General features: G+C 29.1%; 1 protein-coding gene across 2 annotated transcripts; it reads left to right on the plus strand.

The window, feature by feature from the left end:
* Positions 1-215: 215 nt before the first annotated feature.
* Positions 216-22,576, plus strand: LOC129984041 (uncharacterized). 2 transcript variants are annotated; one of them, XM_056093804.1, is made up of 6 exons: positions 216-365; positions 2,861-2,972; positions 11,061-11,169; positions 12,659-12,834; positions 16,266-16,416; positions 21,004-22,576. In XM_056093804.1, the coding sequence occupies exons 3-6, from the start codon at positions 11,087-11,089 to the stop codon at positions 21,233-21,235; spliced, it is 642 nt and encodes a 213-aa protein (XP_055949779.1). In that variant the 5' UTR covers positions 216-365; positions 2,861-2,972; positions 11,061-11,086; the 3' UTR covers positions 21,236-22,576. The 2 variants fall into 2 exon arrangements, with proteins under 2 accessions (XP_055949779.1, XP_055949778.1); XM_056093803.1 differs by lacking the exons at positions 216-365; positions 2,861-2,972 and adding an exon at positions 7,855-8,012.
* The last annotated feature ends 1,981 nt before the right edge of the window (positions 22,577-24,557 follow it).

The raw sequence follows: 24,557 nt of genomic DNA on the forward strand, positions 1-24,557 counted from the left end.
ATTTAAATTCAGCTACATGAAGTAAAAATTCGAACATTGTAAATTTTATAAACAGTTATTATATTTTATACAGTTTTAGATAATTATATTATATATTATTTTACAAACTTTTTAGAATCTTCTCTGATGTTCCACACATAAAAAATAACTGATTTATACTTCCTCTTTCCAGCCTACATCCACCTCATTCAAATCAGGGTCAACCTAACACATTAGAAATGACGCGGACTTGGGATATCTGACGTGGTGTGATTGTGGTATATATAAAGAATCTTATAAATACATTCATTTCCCATTTTAACTGGGTACCCATTTGATCATCCGTAATGGAACTTTTCATTTGGCTTTTATTTTAACTATTGGAGGTAAAAATCTATTTCTTTCATAATAGAATTATATTAAAAAGCAAGTAAAAATATAATTTGTTTCCCTGATTTACATAAATTTATTTTCGTAATGGAAGATTCTTAATAATGTAATGAAATCCTTAATTGGAAAATAAATATCTGAAAAAGCGTGTGAAGATTGTGTATAAAAATTAAAATATTTGTTTATTTTAACGAAGCGTTTTCTTTTGTCACTATTAGTCAATAATTCAAAGCAGTTCATTGTTATATGTATATATATGTTTGAAATTTTGCCATAAGTTTTATAACTTATACAGAAGAAAATAGCTAAGAAACGAATTTTTTTCACTGGCGTTTCTTTGCTCTTTTAATGTTTTATATAGATTCATTCTAAAACCGTATAAAAAGTTTCTTATTTTAAATTAGGTTTCTTTCGTGTTTAAATGATATTCGCTGATAAAATGTGTTATTTGAATTATAGATAAGTTTTTTGTTGGAAAAGAAATTTCAGAAAAATTATTCAAATGTATTACACAAAGTATTAGTCAAATGTATGTTATTATTCAAATGTGTATTTGGTGTATTGAAATATCAAGAGTACTCAAGAAATTTGTTTAACTTTAAACGAAAAGTAATGAAAATATTATTTTTATATTACTAAGCATCAAATTCTTATTATTATTAACATTATTCATACAGACTACATTAACATAATAATTATTTACACATAATTTACAATTTTTATTTATTAGGTTAGAAAGGTAAAGGCTATAATATTATTTACCTGTAAAAATAATCGATTTTTATATGTATAGGCAGCCAATTCTAATATTTTTGAAAAATCGCGAGAAAAAATGCTTCTTATGAAATGAAAATATCGACTTTAAAAATAATTTTAATTAAAGGAGTGAACCAATGAAATAGTACACGCTCCTTTGAATTTTGATTATATTCAGATTTTTAAAGAGGAAATTTTTTATCGTGTTTTAACCAACTTCCTGAAGAGTGGAAATTTTGTATAATTACACGCTCTGTATGATGGATGATACGCAATTTTTATATTGTTAGAACTCAAATATATAATATTTTAATTTATTTTTTTATTGCTCTAATAAAAGCTGCTCTGCTTGATAAAGAATTTGAATGAAAAAAAAGGATTTTAGATTCCGTAATATATACAATAATGGACAATAAACTTAATTAAAAAAATAAAATATGTTTCTACTTTTTTAATAGGTTAAAAATAATACGTCTGTAAAAATAGTCAAGCAAAAAAAAAATCTAAGTTTTTTAATTAAAAACGCATTGTTTTATAATTAAAAAGCTAAAGATTTTTAATTTTATTAGTTTTTATTAAAGGAATGTTTTAATTTTCATTTAATTGGTAGTTATATAACTTATTCTATATATAACTAATCGTATCATTCAAAATTTTAAAAGAAAACTCCTGAACTATTGATCATTTTTAAACACACAAACATTTAGTCACAAACGAATGGAACTTTTTGATTTTGTTAGCATGTCAAGAATTTGATTTAAAGGACGGTAAAACTGCATTATAGCTTTTTGATTTTGCTAGCAAGTCAAGAATTTGATTTTAAGGACGGTAAAACTGCATTATAGCTTTTTGATTTAGCTAGCAAGTCAAGAATTTGATTTAAAGGACGGTAAAACTGCATTATAGCTTTTTGATTTTGCTAGCAAGTCAAGAATTTGATTTAAAGGACGGTAAAACTGCATTATAGCTTTTTGATTTTGCTAGCAAGTCAAGAATTTGATTTAAAGGACGGTAAAACTGCATTATAGCTTTTTGATTTAGCTAGCAAGTCAAGAATTTGATTTAAAGGACGGTAAAACTGCATTATAGCTTTTTGATTTTGCTAGCAAGTCAAGAATTTGATTTAAAGGACGGTAAAACTGCATTATAGCTTTTTGATTTTGCTAGCAAGTCAAGAATTTGATTTAAAGGACGGTAAAACTGCATTATAGCTTTTTGATTTTGCTAGCAAGTCAAGAATTTGATTTAAAGGACGGTAAAACTGCATTAAAGCTTTTTGATTTTGTCAGAATGCCATGAATTTGATCAACAGAACGACAAGACTGAATTAAAGCTTTTTTTTATTTTTTTAATATGTCATGAAATTAATCAGCAGGACGGTAAGTCTGAATGAAAGCTTTAAATTCGTAATTTTTTAGAAGCCCATTTTTTTTATTCAAAAGATAAGATATTTCCTACGCATTGTAGAGAATTTTTTTTAAATGGAAGTATGTGCTTATCTCAAATGATTTCGAAACCAGCTATTGTGGTAAGAATGAAATGGACATCTTGAATATCATGTATTTTTGAATATTATTATGAACATTAAAATATCATACACTTTTATCAGAAGAAAAATAATGAAATCCTATTAAAATTAATATACTTTTTCTTGCCATTTTCTTTTGATATGCATTGTAAATTCTTATTAAACATTTTTTTACATGTATTTAAAAATTAAATCCTTTTTTCAAAGGATCCTTTGCCTTCCAGTGTGATGAAAGAAAGAAATGCGACGATACTGTAATTCAAGAATTATCTCATTTGGGATACTTTCCAAATAAAGAGCAATTGTCAAGATTATGTCCGTAAGTTTTAATACTATTATTTACTTAATAGGTAGATAATTTTCTAAAATACGTTCTAAGATATTTCTGATTGCGAATGCTTTTAACTTTTTTTCAAAATCTAATAACTGAAAAATATAATACTTTTCCTTCCAAATCTGTAATAATAAAACTATTAAAAGAGAAAAATTTGACATGCTTTTAATAGCATCAGTCTATTAACCTTCAAGTTTAAACGTTATATTGAATCTAATTAGAGCCCTCAAACAAAGTTATATATGTACCTTGTTATATATGTTATATATGTAAGTTATATATGTACAAAGTTAAAAATTAATTCTTTTAAAAACGTTATATTTTGGTATAAAAATTGCATACAACCTATAAACGCCTAAATAATTGCATGGATTTCTAAAATCAACGAATTGGACAGGCATAACCTAGTTAGAAAGACGTAATAAACTTTAGCTCCTTAAACGAGAATAAACTGGGCAATTAAGAGTTTAATCCATACGACATCAGAATCTCACGACAATTGCCAAGGTGCATGTCTTATAACCATGGCTCAAAGTGTTGTTTTTTAAGACATTATATTCAAACGTGTTATCAATTAATTTATAATGAAATGGCATTGGGCTCACTTTGTTTATTCTTGTTTTTTTATGTAAATTTTATTTCAAATGGCGTCTAAGTGTCATGACAAATGCAAAAGTGCATGCCACAAGATCATGACACAAAATTCTGTCTTTTATGGCAGTATATGCAAATGTCTGTTATCTAATAACTTATAATGAAATGATCATTGTGCTTACATTGCTTATTCTTGTATTTTTAATGCAAATTTTAATTCAAACTTCATCAGAGTCCCACTACAATTTTCAAGGTACATATCATATAATCATGGCTAAAAATGTTGTTTTCAATGACACAATATTCAAGCTTATGTTGCCAAATAATTTATAATGAAATGGCTTTGGGTTCACATTGCTTGTTCTTGGTGTTTTTTTTAATGTAAATTTTATTTCAAATGGCGTCAAAGTCTCATGACTAATGTAAAAGTGCATGCCGCAGATCATAGCATAAAATGTTGCCTTTTATGAGATAATACACAAATGTCTATTATCCAGTAACTTGTAATGAAATGAAGATACGCTAACATTGCTTATTTGTTTTATCCAAATTTATTTAGAAAAAGGAAAATTTGCTGTAGCCCTTTTATGGCACAATACACAAATGTCTATTATCCAGTAACTTATAATGAAATGAAGTTGCGTTCACATTGCTTATTTGTTTTATGCAAATTTATTTAGAAAAAGGAAAATTTTGCTGTAGCACTTTTCTTTCGTAAATGCTTGAAGCTGTGCTTAAATTATTGTAGTTAAATCGAAATTTCAGTTCCATAACTTTATTTTTTAATTATTGGCTAACCATTTTCTTTTCTTATAAATTTTAACCTGGGATAATTTCCAATGCAACATAATTTTCTGCTTCTTATCTCAATTTTTAGAGACAATATCTGATTAAATATGTATTTTCTGTTTTTGTACATAAATAAAAACTCTTAAACTTTTTTTTTATTTTTACTTTATTATTTTCTGTTTTTAATGTATTTCATTCGTTATTATAAATTGTATGCAGTTTTGAAATAATTTTTTATTCCAACTAAATACTAGATGGCGCTTCTCTTACATATTCTAATATTTAAGTAACTCAATCGATTATTCGAGGTCGCAAAGGCACTATCATGTGAAAGAGGAAGGTTAGGTGTGGTTGTTGCTCCTGAGGCAGGAGATCCTAATATTGTATAATAAAAGATTATATTCGATACACAAATAAATACTTTTTTAATTATTCTTATCCTTAATTTTTAAAAAGACTTATTCTTAATTTTTAAGACTTATTCTTAAGACTTACTCTTAATTTTTAAGACTTATTCTTAATTTTTAAAAAATATATATTTTGTAATTCCCTATTATAAATATCACAAATATTTCAAATTATTTTTTATTCCAATTCAACACCAGATAGTGCTTTACTTATATATTCAATATTTACGTAATTTAAATGATTTACAAGAAATTTAGTTCTGAAAATATTAAATAATGTATTGACAACCACTAATCCTAAGTGAGCCAAATTCGAAAAATGTGCAGAATAAAAAGAATGAGTGAAAAATTGATTATATGTGAACGAATTTGATATTATCATCACAGGAAATTTTTAGTGTTCTTTGAATGCTACTTCGCCGAAGTTCAGAAATGTACCACACTCAGTATCCAGAACTAGTAGCAAATGGTCACGAATTTGCCACAAAATTATTAGCAGCAAGAAATTTTGTCGTTGATATTTTACAATTCAACTTTGCAGAAAGGTAAGTTGCCAATGAATAATAAAAAAAAACCAATTCGTTTTTTTATCAAAAAAACAAACAAACAAACAAATAAACCATGTAATTTAATTTTCTTCTTTTCTTTTTTGCAGAAAATTTATAAAGATAAAATATTATTTGTGAAATATTTTACAAAGGATATCTTAAAAAATGATTTTAATAAAACTTTGAAAATTATATTATTTATATTCGATTATCTACGTAAAAGTTTCTTTAATCGTTTCAAGTAACATATTTTCAATTGATAATATATATATTAACATATTTTTGGAACTGAGTTTAATTGAAGAAAAAAAATCCGTTTTACTTAATAGATTCTAAAAATTTTGGTCTATTAAAGATGCAATTCCAATTAAAAGCACATTCTATAGTTTTAAGAAAAAAATGAAGCATTTAGTATCTTGTTTTATTAAACATTGTTAATAAATCGATCTGCTCATGATAAATCTGAGAAAATTTTGTTGGCACATTCTTGAGATATTACACAAATTAAGAAAGATATTCTTTAGTGCCCATAAAGTTTAAAAGCTCAGTGACTCTGTTTTCAGTAATCATATTATTAAAAAAAATGCTTTGTTTCAGTAAAAAATATTATTATATTAATTGCAGATTCATCATTTACACTTTAATTTAAAGCCTAAATTCTAAGGGAGCTAATAGAAAATGAGAGAGATACATATTACGTTATGACTGAGGGCTTATAATATTCTGAGTAAATTATATGACTATCAAAATTTGAAGTTTTAAAATATTTTGATGAAGCTATTAAAGTAGGAATTGCATAAAATATTTAATTATTAAAATTTTAACAAACATTAAGATTGGCGAATCGGTTGGTCGCCAAACTCGGCTAGTGGTAAAATAAACCTTAGATGGTCAGCTTTGATCTGAAATTCTCTCTATTAAAATTCTACAAAACAGTATCGAAATTGAATGCTTATATTGTATGAAAGATTATTCTATTGCTATCAAAGATGTTTATTTTCTCAAGGCATTGGAAGAGAATGGTCTCTATAATCAATTTTATGCTGCCCTTGTAAATAAGGAACAACAAACGACTTCACGACTTTTGGAATATTAAGCTAAGTTGAGGGGGTGGAGGAACATACAATGTCCTACCCTTTGGCATAAAGTTAATCACGGGAAAAAAGTAAATACTAAATAATACTCAAATAATATAATTTGAGTTGCACATTTCTTGAGGTGAAAAATACAATATTGTGCTTCTCAAAAAAATGTATATATATAAGGCTAATACATGTCGGTTTTCTCATGTTCTGCTCTCTCCACTCACATATTATAATCACGAAATGACACTTCGCACCATCTGAAGACATTTAGTAAATTAGATAATGAATTACAAATTAAAAAATAAAAAGTAGAAAACAAAAATTAGAAATATTTTTTAGATCTGAATTACTGGAACATCACGACAGTATTGGTGGGAACTATGAGTTCTAAGGACCATCACCGGTTACGATAGACCCCTTGCCGAATAAGGTACGCCCCGTCATCGATAGTGAGCAGCCGACTCCACATCATTTTTGTAAACACCAGGACGACGAGAACCAACAATTATGTTGAAAACTTTGAATTCCTACTTTTGTCATACACCAGGGTAATACTTTTAGGTAAAAGAGTATGAACCGAAAATTAGAAAGATGCTTAGTCTAACGAAGCGAATAGTGTCAATCTTCTGAAATAGTATGAACTATATATCATTCAAATTTGAAATATAAATGAACGATATTGAATAATGTTATACAATGTTAATGCGCAATTTAAATTAATCTCTTCGAATTTCTGCTTTCATAAAATATAATATAATATTTATATGAAAAATTCCTTCATAAAATTATGATTCATATATCTTTTAAAGATAAATCATAATATTTCAAAACATCCTGTTTTAAAAACTATTTGCTTTAAATAAAATGAAAGCTTTATTTCAATGCGAAAATAATTTAAAATGTACCTACTTTCACTTGGATGATTTTTTAAAACAATTCTTGCACTTTATATGACACAAGGGTGTCTTGAACAAAATTTTAAATCTTTAAAGGCAGTTATTTGACAAAATCTCACGATTGAATTGATCGTCTTCATCCCATACGTTTAACACTGAGATTGCGGAGAAAGTGCATTTCTTACTGTGACCTCAAAATTAATCAAACTTTCTTCCAAGTCATTCTTAAACCTCATTCAAAATGGCATCGGCATTCAGACTTCAAATGCTCTTTTAGCTAAATTTTTTAAGTTTCCATAGGTAACATTTTGTATTAATGTTGAAGAAAGGACACTGGCACTGGGAAAACAGTAGATAAATTAGTTAGCCTTAATAGTTCTAGTGGTGGCAGAACTAAAATAAACCCCCAGTAATTTTAAATCCACCCGGATGTTTATTTAGCCAACAAACTAAGAAATGCAGCTAAGAAAAACGAAAATTGCTGATAAAACAGTTCTTTAAGCGGACTTCCTTCATTATTATCGCCATTGTTTCCGCTTATTAATATGCAATCTTGTTTGACATAAATTTTATAACATAAGTTAGGTCATAATTTCCAAAGACCCGAAGAACATCAACAACACAGTTGTTTATTATTAAAACGGCTCATAAAACAGGACGCACGAAATGAAAATTTTCATTTGGCTTCTATGTCTGATGGTAGGAGGTAAAAGAGACTATTTCTTCTCAATAAGTTATCTCGAAATTTTTTTTAATATATTCATATATTAAATTTTTTTAATAATATTAAATAAATTTATGTTAAAATTACTTTTAAAATAAGATTTTTGAGATACACTATGCAATAACTTGTATCCTCGAATAATATAATAACGGAAGGTTTAATATATGCTTATAAAAATTAGAGTCTGCATTTTTATTTGAAAGCAGAAATGATGTTGCTTTTTTCTCAATACTAATAATAGTGAGAGCATGTGTGTGTGTGTGTGTGTGTGTGTGTGTGTGTGTGTGTGTGTGTGTGTGTGTGTGTTGCCACTCCACAGAATAGGCCATTAGATCTAAAGCTAATAATTTGAAACAAATATACATCGGAGGGTGGGAGTGAGATCCTCGAATACTACTGCAATTGTGTATTTTTATTTGAAAGCAGGGGTGATGCTGCTTTCTTCTCAATACTAATAATAGTGAGAGCATATGTTTGTGTGTGTGTGTGTGTTGCCACTCCACAGAAAAGCCATTAGATCTAAAGCTAATAATTTGAGACAAATATACATCGGAGGGTGGGAGTGAGATCCTCAAATACTACTGTAATTGTGTATTTTTATTTGAAAGCAGGGATGATGTTGCTTTCTTCCCAATACTAATAATAGTGAGAGCATATGTTTGTGTGTGTTGCCACTCCATTAGATCTAAAGATAATAATTTGAGACAAATATACATGAGAGGGGGGGGGGGTGAGATCCTCTAATACTAAATAAACTAGATAATATAATTAAAAAATAATTAAATAAATAGTATTTTGTATGAACTGTTATAATGCACGAAGTATTTCCTCGCCTGCAATGTTTTTTTAAATAATAAGGATACTGATTACACCAAATAATTTTTAGCTAGTTTTCGATGGCTAATTTTCTTCATAAAAATTGACTAAATTAATAGTTACTCCTGTTAATATTCTACTTCTCAAATTTTTTAATTACTCTGAGTAAACTAACCCAAATTTTAGCAAAGTTGACAGTGAAATTTTATGTCGAGGAGGCATAAAGGTGAAAGTAGTTACCTTAAAATAACTTTTATTGATTATAAAGTATAAAGTCAATGTGCTTCTTACTGTAGCAATCAAAATAATACGAATAAATGTTACAATCAAAGTTCAAATTAACAATACCAGACCTTGGTCAACAGATTCGAACTATCCATCCTTTCAGTCTAACATTTAAACGAACCGAAAAAAACTATCTTAAAATGGCTAAGAAACAAATCAGTTGCACATAGCTAACTTCTCTTTCGCCTCGACCAAAGAACTTAAATTCTCATATTCTGTGTAAAAAATACTTACAGGAGGCGAGTTTAAATATTAGCCAAATTTGAATTGCAGTTGCTGCTTGCGACAAATCACGGAACTTGCAAAAAAAGAACGTCGGGTTCGAATCGGTTTGTTTACTTGAGATCATGACGCGGAATTGGAAAAACACAAGTACACCATAAAGATTCGGATCCTAAATAAATTTCTGCATGGATCTTTTCCAAATGTCCAACAAAATTAATAGTTAAATTATTAATATTTTACTTTTAAAATTATTCTAGAAGATTGATGAAGAATATTTGTTTTCCAGCAATGAAAAGTATTATTACAAACATTGTAAAATTATGTTTGGAAGCAAATTAGAAATGTTACCACAATTATTTAACAAATAAAAACGAAATGGAACCAGTGGACGTGGTCTCTCAAACTTTTTTGAACATTCTCTAAAAAAAGATGTTATTTTTGTCTCCAAGTATAAAGTTATGAACTTCTGTTACCACGAATGCCTTGCATTGCAGTGATGAACAGTAGTTAGAAAATATTGATTCTTGGCGTGAATTTAACATTTTTATTGAATCTATCGTGTGATTCTTGGCGATTTACTCCTAGAATGCGATTAATAGTACCCAAAATTCTAAATGAGTTTATACGATTTTTTTCAACTGATTGCAAACAAAATTTAACTCATAATTACAGCATTATGGTCACAACAGCAAATATCAAATTTCATATTTTTTAGTCACAGAGTTTTCTTGTGATCGAGTTTACATGCCTGTAAACGTACCAAATAGTAGACGATTAACTCCTTGACGGATTTGGTTCTAAGTTTGAAAGATATTGACACTTATAATTTTCAATATGTGTACAAAATTCATCTATCTAGCTCATTTAGTTTTGTATTCATCGTATTCTTATATTCGGATAGATGAACAGGTAAGTTTCCTCTGAATTCTCTTTCTGTCTGATTTCGCTTAACATTTTATAAAAAATTATCAAGAAATTTAGTGTAAAACCTATTATATCAGATTCCATCCGTTTATGTGAAAGAATTTTTGAGTTATTCAAAACCAGACGAACATAATAACAAAAACAATTTCGAACCACGGAAGGTTTAAAAAATAAAAATTCATCAAAATCTCAATTTCAATTTTTTTGTTGCGATTTCTATACTTTCTCTATACTTAATATACGAGAAAATAAAAATCAAATGTTATGTTTAAATCTGATCGTTATTTCGCAATCGAATATCTGCAAATTTTCTTATTTAAAAATCGCCAACATTTGTTCAATAATTTTTACATTTTTTTAAAATAAAAGTTTAATAAAAATTATTTGGATATGAAACTAGTATAGTTAAAATATTAATATTTTGAATTTTAAAATAGTATAAAAATGTATCTTGCTCTGAAGTGACAAAAATATACATTTTCCGCTAATTTCTAATCAATTGAATTTTTTTCTTATCTTAATACATAGAGTTTAGTTGAATTCAACCTAGTAATTTAGAATAAAATGAGGCTTAGAATAAAAGATTAGAATAAACATAACCGGAATGAGTTTTATTTTTATTAAGATTTTTACACCACCATTCTGCTTCTCTAATCATTTAAATATGATTAGATATTAGATATTCTGAAATTTTTATTATTAGTCTTGTGAATGACTAAATGTCCCTCGGTTATTTACTATTTAATAATATTTAAATACATGTTATATTTTTCTTTCTAGGTTCTACCGCTTTTAAATGCGATGAAATGACCTGTGACGAGGCACCATTTGAAGAATTGGCTCAGCTGGAATATAGACCGAATAGAGAAGAGCTGTTACGTTTATGCCCGTAAGTCGTACTCTTTTAAAACATTGTGTAGAAGAGATAAAAAAAAAGAAAGAAAAACAACCTAAATATTAAATAACAACATAGATAACATTTTCCAAAACTCGATAGAAAATAACAACATAACTATTAAAATTTTGGTTAGTTAATATTGAAATTTTAGAAAAATTTCGATTCGATTTCTTTGCAATTTGCGAATTAACTATTATTCATGAGCTAATAAGTGATAAACTATATAAGCTTGAAAAAGAGGAAGACTGTGATCATGGAACCATGGAATAAATAGTATTTTATTTATAAGAATAACCGGAACACGTAGCTTTCAAAAGATATGTATAAAAAAACTGAAAAATCAAATGATTTTTCTCGTATATATAAATCTCGTATATAAAAAGTATTGCAACTGTCAAAAACGTCGAACTCGAGATTTTGATGTATCCCCAAGTTTCAGACTTCTCTGAGTCAGAAAGAACATTTCCGGAATTATGTTCGTATATAAACACGTTAACTTATAAACGCTTTGAGTTAATGACTGAAATGTAGTATATGAACTTGTAGAAACCGTCAAAACCGTTGAACTCGAGATTTTGATGTATCCCCTAGTTTCAGACTTCTCTGAGTCAGAAAGAACATTTCCGGAATTATGTTCGCATATAAACACGTTAACTTATAAACGCTTTGAGTTAATGACTGAAATGGTCTATCAACTTGCAGAGTTTTATCAAATTTTGAACGAAATATATTCACAGGAAATCTAGCTTGCAGAGTACAAGTGAACACTGTAAATTGTAAATGTAAATACTTAAACACATAAAATGTGTTGCTTATGTTGAGTATTAAAATGTAGATGCATATGTTGAGCATTAAATTGTAAATATATCAAACCAAACCAAATCCATCAAAGGTTGCCTGTATGTCCGTTTGAACTTTTATTTGAATGTAAAGGTAACAACTCAAAACCATAATGATTAAAATTAATAAAACTTTGTAGGTTACTTTGTTATTATAACTGTGGATATATGACAAACGCTGGTTTCAGTCAATCAGAAATAAAACGTCTAAAATGCATATTCGATATTCTGATATTTATGAACTAACTAGGTGTCAGCATATAATCGACAAAGATAGCATTATAGATTCAATTAAAACACTAGAATCATGCCAAATATTGATATTTCTTAACTATTGTTCGCCAATGTTAAGCAATTAATACAAAAGTACCAATTTTCTTTGCTACATTACGAAACACATGACTCACATAAATGGGATTCCGATACAAATCTCGGCAATCACAGTCTTACTCAAGATTCGCAGTTTTATACCATTAAGAGAAAGAAATAATACGAGTGAATGATTTTAAGAAAATAACTCTCGCCTGTTTTAAATAAAGAAATTACCAATTATTTTTGGTAATAATTATTCTGCCAATTTCTCCAAAAGATTGAATCGCCAACAGGAAAATAATAATAATAATTTTTCACTCCTCTTCTAGGTCAATTTTGGACTTTTTTAATTGTTACTTCAGAGGTGTCAAGAACTGTTTAGGAAGGGAGGTTGAAGAAATAGCAGAATCTGGGGATGGAATTGCTTCGTCTATTGCAAAATCTCTTTTAAGTACAAGAAGTCTGGCTGTTGAAATGTGTGATGAGTACTCCACTTTACATAAAAGTAAGATAACAAAATCGTTCTATTCCCACCGCGGGGGCACCTCAAAAATAAGTATGAGAAGCTTCCGGTATGATGGTCTGTTCTCGCCATCTTGGTGGGTACTGAAAAGATGGGGAAGTTGGCTACCTCCCATCGATGATGGGACGTACTTCCTACGTGAAGGGTTGTACCGTGGCCGATGATGGCTCTTAGGGTTCAACCAAAACTCTCGCGACGGTCTGGTCATTCAGTGTTTTCAGAGTGCCTGGTTGGAGTAGTCAATTTGTGATATTTAAATCAATATATAGCGGAATCACGACAATAATATGTTCTCGAATCTTACTCATAACGCTTAACACATTTAATGAAGTAATGTTTTTTCCATGGGAATCCATATAAAATAGGACAGTGCATCTTTTTCTGTAAAACATATTCAAATAAATTTATAGTTGCGTTATTTATTATATGTAGTGCATGTTTTCTTTTGCATAAAGTTATCTAAAAATGCTTATCTTTTGTTACATTTGGTGAAACATTTGGCGAAAATAAGACACAGCTTTAGTATTGCCAATTGCCGAGATGAATGCATATCATTTTACAGTAATACTAATCAAACATATAGTTTGCTAATGGATTGTAAAAGCCTTCTGGCTTTTGCGCATGCTTTAGGATATGTTTAATTAGACAAATTAGAGATGAGATGAAAGATGAAAGGAGGAGATGTTTTATAATACAGTAAATTCCGGAAATGTGCATATCCTTCATTTCTCGCCTCGTCTCTTAGTGAAACAGAATCGTCGAGAAGTGGTCGTCTCAAGATACTGAAACGAACAGTAAGCTGAAATAAACATCTAAAATTTGTGATGAATGTCTATAAATAATATAACGTTATAAATGCGTTTAACATTATAAATGAGTTTACATAAAATTATAAAGGCTCTTAACGAAAAAAATGCATGTGCAATAGTGCTGAGGATTTCCGAATCCGATGATGATTCTTACACTTTCTATCTCATTATATGCATCACAGTACGTCACGTTCAGGTTTTCGATTTTCAGTTTGCTCACGTTTACGTTGATAATTCTACTCCCTACTCTATCAGATATTTGATAAATGCGTAAATGTAACACTTTATATAATTAAATGCATGTACAATAGTGCTGAGGATTTCCGAATCCGATTATGATTCGTACACTTTCTATCTTATTATATGCGTCACAGTACGTCACGTTCAGGTTTTCGATTTTCAGTTTGCTCACGTTTACATTGATCATTCTACTCCCTACTCTATCAGATATTTGAAAAATGCGTTAATGTAACACTTTATATAATTAAATGCATGTACAATAGTGCTGAGGATTTCCGAATCCGATGATAATTCATACACTTTCTATCTTATTATATGTGTCACAGTACGTCACGTTCAGGTTTTCGATTTTCAGTTTGCTCACGTTTACGTTGATCATTCTACTCCCTACTCTATCAGATATTTGAAAAATGCGTTAATGTAACACTTTATATAATTAAATGCATGTACAATAGTGCTGAGGATTTCCGAATCCGATGATAATTCATACACTTTCTATCTTATTATATGCGTCACAGTACGTCACGTTCAGGTTTTCGATTTTCAGTTTGCTCACGTTTACGTTGATCATTCTACTCTCTACTCTATCAGATATTTGAAAAATGCGTTAATGTAACACTTTATATAATTAAATGCATGTACAATAGTGCTGAGGATTTCCGAATCCGATGATAATTCATACACTTTCTATCTTATTATATGTGTCACAGTACGTCACGTTCAGGTTTTCGATTTTCAGTTTGCTAACGTTTACATTGATCATTCTACTCCCTACTCTATCAGATATTTGAAAAATGCGTTAATGTAACACTTTATATAATTAAATGCATGTACAATAGTGCTGAGGATTTCCGAATCCGATGATAATTCATACACTTTCTATCTTATTATATGCGTCACAGTACGTCACGTTCAGGTTTTCGATTTTCAGTTTGCTCACGTTTACGTTGATCATTCTACTCTCTACTCTATCAGATATTTGAAAAATGCGTTAATGTAACACTTTATATAATTAAATGCATGTACAATAGTGCTGAGGATTTCCGAATCCGATGATAATTCATACACTTTCTATCTTATTATATGTGTCACAGTACGTCACGTTCATGTTTTCGATTTTCAGTTTGCTCACGTTTACGTTGATCATTCTACTCTCTACACTATCAGATATTTGAAAAATGCGTAAATGTAAAACTTTATATAATTAAATGTATGTGCAATAGTGCTGAGGATTTCCGAATCCGATGATGATTCGTACAGTTTCTATCTTATTATATGCGTCACAGTACGTCACGTTCAGGTTTTCGATTTTCAGTTTGCTCACGTTTACGTTGATCATTCTACTCTCTACACTATCAGATATTTGAAAAATGCGTAAATGTAACACTTTATATAATTAAATGCATGTACAATAGTGCTGAGGATTTCCGAATCCGATGATGATTCGTACACTTTCTATCTTATTATAAGCGTCACAGTACGTCACGTTCAGGTTTTCGATTTTCAGTTTGCTCACGTTTACGTTGATCATTCTACTCTCTACACTATCAGATATTTGAAAAATGCGTAAATGTAAAACTTTATATAATTAAATGTATGTGCAATAGTGCTGAGGATTTCCGAATCCGATGATGATTCGTACACTTTTTCTCTTATTATAAGCGTCACAGTACGTCACGTTCAGGTTTTCGATTTTCAGTTTGCTCACGTTTACGTTGATCATTCTACTCTCTACACTATCAGATATTTGAAAAATGCGTAAATGTAAAACTTTATATAATTAAATGTATGTGCAATAGTGCTGAGGATTTCCGAATCCGATGATGATTCGTACACTTTCTATCTTATTATAAGCGTCACAGTACGTCACGTTCAGGTTTTCGATTTTCAGTTTGCTCACGTTTACGTTGATCATTCTACTCTCTACACTATCAGATATTTGAAAAATGCGTAAATGTAAAACTTTATATAATTAAATGTATGTGCAATAGTGCTGAGGATTTCCGAATCCGATGATGATTCGTACACTTTCCATCTTATTATAAGCGTCACAGTACGTCACGTTCAGGTTTTCGATTTTCAGTTTGCTCACGTTTATGTTGATCATTCTACTCTCTACTCTATCAGATGTTTAAAAAATGCTTTAATGTAACACTTTATATAATTATCTGAACAGAAAGAAAATAAGTGGTTGTTTAAAAAAACCGTATTACATTGAAATCTATTTCTTCACTCAATTGAAACTGTATTTTCAGAACTTCTTGTGTATTTATTATTACTGATGCGTGTTTATGTGTTGAACTTCATAAATTATAGTATGCATTCTAAATTTCACAAACAATGTTTTTCATTTTCCTGTTACAGATTACCTTGAAAACGTGGAGTGCTTTGAAAGTTTAGTCGTGGAAGACTCACCTGTTTGCACGCAAAAAGGTGGAATGTATGCTGATGCATTTTTGAGACACTTCCATAATCTGGAAAATGAAAATCTGGATTGGGAAGAACTCTACTGCTTGTACGTATTTCTGGAAAATTATTCCCATTTCTGTAAAGCTACATTTTCTGTCATAATTATTTAAAACAATAACAAAGTATTTTAGAGAGATTTAAAAAGTTAATAACAATAACATTTTGGTTATTTAAAAAAATATTAAGGTAGCTTTAAATGAAAAGAGGCAAATTAAATCAAAAAGCAACAGCTTCAAAAGTTTCCAATAATTTTTGAAGCTGCAAAAACAAATGAAAACATTAAAATAATTGTTGATAGAATTAAATTTGAAGAATCCAAATGCAAGCTACTGGAACGATCGTTGACATAAAGTAGAGGAATGTTCATTTTAATGACTGGTGATGGAGAAAATGCTATGTGATCATCAAAAGATGAGGAATACGTCTCAGTTCTTCAAATACTTGGTAACATATTAGGTTCTAGCATGAATTTTAATCAGCGTCATCTATTGGTAAATATGAGAAGTATCTGTATAAACGACAATGGATATGGGTTTTACCAATTTATTATTACTTTACTGTTATTATTTTGAAAGTTTTCCATTTATTGTTATTGAGGTATTCAGTGTATAAAGACCCAAATCATGGAACGCTCCAAATTGCATTTACGACATTCATTTTTGTTGTTGTTCGTTTGATTTCAAAAATCTGCTGCCGAAGCCCATCAGACACTTTCAGAAACTTATTGTGTTCCTTCTCCGTTATATCCCAATTGTCGGTTTTAGTTTCAACGATTTAAAAGTGGTGGTTTCAGGTCGATGACAAAGAACGACCTGGAGGGCAAGCAAAATTCGAAGACAATCAGTTTCAAGACTTACAGGACGAAAATAGGAAAAAAATTGTAGAAAATGATGGGAAATATTTTGATTGATATATATTATATATTTGTCTCAATTTCGCCTTTTTAAAGGGAAAAAATGATCAAAATACATGCAAGCACCTAATACAATTAAGGCATGTGTTACCACTTTTTTAATCAGTACAGAAAATCAAAACAATGATATTGAATTTCTTTAAGTAAATTATCGAAACTTTTAGTGATTCGATGCTTTGATATCGCTGTTAATATAGGGCATGATAGAATTGTTATATGCCTTCTCAAAAAGTATTGTAAGATTTGTAAACATTCCAACGTTCGCTGTAGAATATTTATAAACCATTTAAATAGACAAACAACTGGTCCTAATGATTCCTTGTGACAATATAAACCAACTGTAAGCATTAGCAAATTTTCCTGCAATTGAAATAATATCAGCCATATTTTAGTACTGATTTAACTACCTTTACGGTTTTATTTGGCTGTTATTTCTTAACATGTGTTACTATGCCTTGATACACTCTGGAAATTCGCCGCAAGTAACGAAGCTCACAACTGTCATTCGAAAAGATATCAAAAAAAAAAAAAATTAAGGAGATTATTCGATTCATAATAAAATTCTATCCATTGTCATTTTATTAATAAAAATCCATTACATTAATTTTATATTAAACGCAATTCTGTTTCATCTACACCATTTATAAATTTCTAATGGTACCTACGCAACGAACGATAATGAAATGCAGAAACTAATATTAGATTTATTAATCTCAAAATCTGGAAAAATTTAACCCTTTATCCTCGGAAAAGTAATCTGATGCATAATTATTCACCTAATACAAGGGCTTGTTTGTTGTTCCGAAATATATACAGTCAAACCTCCTATAACGCGGTGAGTGGGTACCACGTTATATGGAAACCGTGCTATAAGAAACTCGGATTTAACCGTACAAACCAGGCTAATTCGTAGCGCGTTCTATTGAAACCGTCTACCGCGTTGTATGGAATCCGCGCTATAAGAAACTCAGAATTAGTACAAATCACATCATTCGTACCGCGTTATATGGAGACCAATAAATACAAAAGACAAGCGATATAAACTTTCTTTTTAATCCTTTCCTTGTTTCTTTTGTATTTGACATGATGCAAATCTAGGGTTAATAATTACTTTATTATTATTATATTAGAACAATTGAAGAATATTACTTACTGTATTGTGTAATGTTGTCCAATTATAAACCACAAATTAAGCAGCAAAAAGCTAAACGAATGGACGGTGCAGACAAAATTTTAGAAAGAATGGGTCACCAACGATATGTACTGTGAAATAGCTCCGAGACGACTCAAACCGATGCCGTAAACGGCTAAGTGATAAGCTTGAATGTTTATATAAACATATCCAGTTAAAACCATTCATTGGGCGCACGGAAAGAACTGATGGGACGTCGTTGAACGGAAACCGCGCTGTAAGAATACCGCGTTATAGGAGGGTTGACTGTATATTATATTATATATATATATATATATATATATATATATATATATATATATATATATATATATATATATATATATATATATATATATATATATATATATATATACCAATCTTAAGTAAGAAAAAGTTTGAAAACGAAACTAAAATGAAAACGAAACAAAAACAGTTTCGAAATCGCAACTAAAATTTATAACCTATTTAAACTAAAACCAAAAAAGAACTTCATAGTATTTAGAGAGCGCAATTGCAGCTACTTCTAAAACACAGATGAATTGATACAAAAGTATTAGAATCAAGTTAATAGGAAAGACAAAAAAATCAAATAAAAATTAAACCAAAAAATTATAAAAAAAGAATCCGGCCTGAAGACTTTTTCAAGGGTCACCCTCAGGCAGGGATTCAAAGAAAGGGATTTTTTCTGTGAGAAATACGGACATTGTCTAATAATGATTCCTCGTGACCCGAAAATCCCCTGAAATTATGCTCAAGTGATATACCATTTTAACAGAAAGGAAATATAAACAACAAATTAGAAGAAATTAACCACAACAAAGTAAAAATACAATAACAAAAATAACAATAAAAACAAAAAATAGCACTAAAATTAAAAATTAAAAACGAAAAGGCCAGCACATACCCTCAACAGTCAAGGAAACTTTAAACTATCGATTGTGATTCCCCGTTTTTTAAAAAACTAGCGGTAAATTATGTAAACAGATGTAGGCTCCCAGCGCCATCTATTGAGTGATCCAATATGCAAGGAAAGTTCTATTTTTATTTAAGCCAAAGGATTAATCCCAAACCGGATTCTTTTTTTTATAATTTTTTGGTTTAATTTTTATTTGTTTTTTTTTTTTTTTTGTCTTTCCTATTAACTTGATTCTAATACTTTTATATATATAAATTGTTTTAAGTTGAATTTTCCTGAAAAATTAATCTACAATTTTTACTATTCTGTAGCCGGTTTAAACAATCTAAATCTAAAAATAAATAAAAATTCAAAATGTTTCGCCACCTTGAATGGTTGGTGAGCGAGAAACTACATCCGAATGGAAAGGGTTAATATTATGCTCTGACAAATGATCACATCTTTGGAAATTACATTTGAGTGGGATTCTTTCTACAAAGATAAAAATATCCCAATAATACTTGTTCTTAGGCTGAAGTACCAAAAATTAAATTCTGCTAAATAATAATTATATTGAAACCTATTTTAATATATAGTGAAAGATAATTGCTATTTTTGGTCGGATAGGGGTGTAAGTAATCGACGCAATTACAGAAAACAGCCAATTAAATTACAATAAAATATATTAATTTTTTTATAAGAAATACAATTTGGAGGTTATTGCAAAAAATGAAATGAGGAAATTCTGAAAAAAAATCATCAGTGGTATGCTAGTTTATAGGCAATTAATGCCACCTATTGCTAATGGGTAGAGCATTTTTTTTAAGGTGTACGTACACACTTGAGGATTTTCTTTTTAAATTTTAACTTTAAAAATCCAGTTTTTTCACAGTAGGTTATTAATATATGTTTTAACTCATTTCAGTAAGAAAAAACCATATTACACTAATTATTAATTAATTAAATAAAATTAAATTTAATGAGCTAATTATTAAAACATGATATCTTAAATTCTAATTTATACAGACACACAATTCTAGTTGGAAATGATGCCTAATATTAGTCATCATGTTGTCTGCCTCAATCAAGTTATAAAAATGTATAGTTTTTTTTAAACATTTTTTTTATCAACGATGAATAGAAAAAGCGAGATTTTTTCTGTCATTTTAACATTTAAACAGCCATTAAAAATTTATTTCTATAAATATAACTTTGATTGAGGCACAAAACATCCGCTATTTCATACAGATTATTTTGATATATAAATAACTGTATTTGTTTAATTTCTTGTTGAGTTCTGATTGTTTGAATGAAGCAACACAGTGGAAAAATATTCTTCATAAAATGAGTTTTAAAAACACCGTAACTAGAGTTTTTAATGAAAGCACCTCAAGAAAAATAACTCGAGAAATATTCCGAATATTCACAACATCTTGGTATCGTTTGAAAGCTAAAGGATCAGAGAACATTATTAGGCAATAAAAAAATATTCGATATTTTGAACGATTTTCGAAGTTTTAAGTGTGTACATTTAAATCAATGCTTTTCGATATTCCTTATTGCGGAGCGCCAACGTACTTACATTCAACTCTGTTATTACTGGAGATGTGAAAAATTTTATCGATAACTGTTTTTTCTTTTAATCTTTCAGGGAGCGATTGTATGCATTGGCCTGTTTTGCCGAACAGGTTGAGATGACTTGTGGTGAAGTAGCCAGAAAAACGTTCCTGAATATACTAGAAAAAGTCAGAGGCGCTACATTTGTAGAATGTGACATAGAAAATCCTCTGAGTTTGAAACGATCGTTTTTTGATTTCTTAGAGCTAGGAGGCAAAAGATCTGAGCTTTACAGGTCCGTATTTCAGACATTCAGAAAACGATAAGACAAACATTTTTCACGAATTCTGTATATCTTTGTAGAATTGTGGAAAAGTGCTGGAGTATATCTTGTAATAACTATAAAATACTGATATAAATAAAAGGAATTAAATGAAATAAAAAGAAAAGAAAACATATTATCAAATGTACTTTACACATGATATTTTCGTGTAATAACACAATGTAAATGAATGTTTTATGGTACAACCTTTCTTCCTTTTTTATATTTTCATCATTTTAGTTTTTTATTCCACATATTATTATTGACTATTGAATGCTATGAAGTCTATAACATAAATAAAGTGGTAATTCGAAATATAGACTATGAAATAGGAAATGTGATACAAAAATAAATTGTAACTATTTTCGACAGCCGATAAACTTTCCTCGAACATAAAATATAATCTTTTGTTGAAAAAAATTAACCATTCAATTTTTATTTTTAATTACAAAAAAAAATCTAACTATATACTATGTATATAAAAAAAGAAAATATTGTTATCACCAAAGTATATAACTTAGAGTTTGATGAAACTTCACGTTTCAAACCTTCTTAAATCCATGTAAAGCATTTCTTTTCCATTTATATCAATTTCTATATGTATCGGTGTTTAGGAATTTTCTTATTCTCAAGTCCGTAAAAAGTATTTTCGATTTATAACTTTTTCTATATATACATAACGATCAGTATAACTCTGAACAATTAACTCAAAAAGAATTAAATCAGATATATAAAAATCGTTTTACTTAATTCAGAAACTCTGTGTTAAATTTCAAACAGTGGTTTTTCATAGGAAATTCGCTGTCGCTACAATTCTCATACCGCATAACTGAAAAACAATGCGAGTTCCATGCAGGGTGTCCCAAAAAGTTTCTTTAACTAAAAGAACATTTTGGATTTACGTTTCTCTCTATATACATGCATTGATATCTCTAAATCTAAATTAAATCCTAATTTTTATCTTAATTTAATCCAATTAACTTCATTCTAAAATATTATCTAATATCCTGATAGAATTCCACCTTTTTTTTTATTTATTGAATGCTGCACTAGCTCTGTAAAACTGCTGAAATCAGCACTTTCACACTCTCCAAGGGAAGGGATAAAAATATACTCTTCCAAGCAAATTCTTTTAAAAGATACATATGTTTCCCTTTCCTAAGTCTACACGTGTCAAAGAATCCTTATCAGAATCTCATAGCATAAAATCACTCGGGAAAAATATTTTGGGCTCTTTTGCATTTGTATCGCGATGTGAATGGACATCAGTTTCATTGTCGCTTTTTGTTTTTACATAAATTATACCTCCCGGAATGGAATAAATCAGAAGTTTTAAAATTTCAAAGTGTCTCTTCTCTTTTCGGCTTTAAAAGTGATTAAAAATATGTGTTTCTACATTATATATACATATCAATTTGTCTACCTGTGAACATGGTAGTTCAAGTAAGAACCAGAAATATATATATCAAGAAATGTTTGTTTATTGCAACATTTAATTAGCAGATAAGACAGAAATGTCATAAGATGTTTCTAAAGGTCGGTTGGAAACTTAAGTGATAGATCACACATACAGAAACTAACCATTTTAGCAGTAAAAATTGAGATCAGCGATGCAAAGAAATGATCTCTATGGGGAACTTTTTGTTAGGGAATTAGGGGCCGAGAGAGAGAGAGGGGTTATATTGTTACATCTTATCTTGTTAGGGGTTAGGGTTATCTTGTGGTAAGATCTCTGCTTCTGAACAGAAGAGTTCCAAATTCTAACCCCGAATCAATTGAAGAAGAACAGTAGAAAAGTTCGATGCAAGTTAAATCTTTTCTCATCCTTTCGAAACAGAAGTTCCGACAGGGATGTACCTAATTACATAATATTTTTATTATCCATATAAGATAAAAATTATGAATTCCGCCTTAATATAGCATTAGTGCTACTTTGAAACACAATGTAACTATAATAACACTAAATCTTTCAGTAAATTAAATAAAAGAAAGCCGTACATCAGATAAAATGAACAACACAGTTTAAATGAAATAAAAATTTAGATTAAAGTATGATCCATTTGTATGTACAAAAGCATTAAAAAAGTGCGTTGTTCCAGATGGAAAATTCTTTGCGCTTTCACTTAAAATTCTTCAAAAGTTCTTTGTTGATACTGTATTCTAACAGGCAGTATCGTACCTATCAGCTGATATTGTCACCCATATAGTTGGGTTATCGTATTGTTTTAAATTATTATTTCATTAGAAACTGTATTATGTTCTTTATCTGGTGTATCCGTTTCTTTGATATCTTTCTCCATTAAAAATGTTTGTAATGCCCCCCTTCCTTTGTGTCAACGATCCTATACTCTATTTCAAAATGATAAATTCAATTTTCCTTGAAATCCGTTAACGGGTTGAATGTCTGTAAGTCTGTGTGTTCTTGTGAATAGAAAAGAGATAAATTAAAATGGAATTAACCAGATAAATGAAATATGATATGGGATTTTATTACATAATAGTAGCTTCGAACTATAATTTGTTTTGTGGCATGGAGAAAAGAAATTCGACTCACTTCGACTGATACAATACCAATAGGGATTGCAATACCGGTATACCGGGATACCGAATAACGGCATTTTAAGCCATTTGTACAATTTTGTAATACCGGTATTCACAACTTTAAATACCATTTTTTTGGTATTTAATAGAAATTTTTTAAATTGTTGCAAACATAGCAAAATAGTATACGTTTTTGTTTTTATGTCACCCTAACGTGTGAAATTAATTAGCTAATTAATGGCTTAATTAATTGCTTAAATCTAAATTAGTGAAACATGGATTATCCCTGAAAGAAGATAGTGTATTAATGACTGATGGAGCGAGCAGCAGTTATAAAAAAAGTTGGAAAGTTGATTGGTGCAAATCAGCAATTGTGCTATGCACATGGAATTGAATTAGGAGTAATAGATGTATTATACCAAAAAAAAAAGAAAGAAAGAAAGAAAAGAAGAATCCAAATATGTGGATATAGAAACTTCGGATTCCAACTTTGAAAAGAGTAAGAGTGAGAGTGATATTGACAATAAAGATAAATGACAATGTAATTGTTGAAGAAGATATCGCTAATAAGGATTAAATATTAATCCATCAAGAACTGCTTCCTATAATTTATAAAGTTCGAAAAAATGATATTTAAACATTCCCCTATAAAAAAAAGGGCATATTACTAAAATATATACTAACTGAAAATAAAACAGAATATATGTTAATATTAGATTCTAAAACACGTTGGAACAGTTTATTCCCAAAGATGGAACAATTTTTAAAACAGAGAAATCCAATTC

Source organism: Argiope bruennichi, chromosome 9 (assembly GCF_947563725.1).
Source record: "Argiope bruennichi chromosome 9, qqArgBrue1.1, whole genome shotgun sequence".
NCBI lineage: Eukaryota > Metazoa > Arthropoda > Arachnida > Araneae > Araneidae > Argiope > Argiope bruennichi.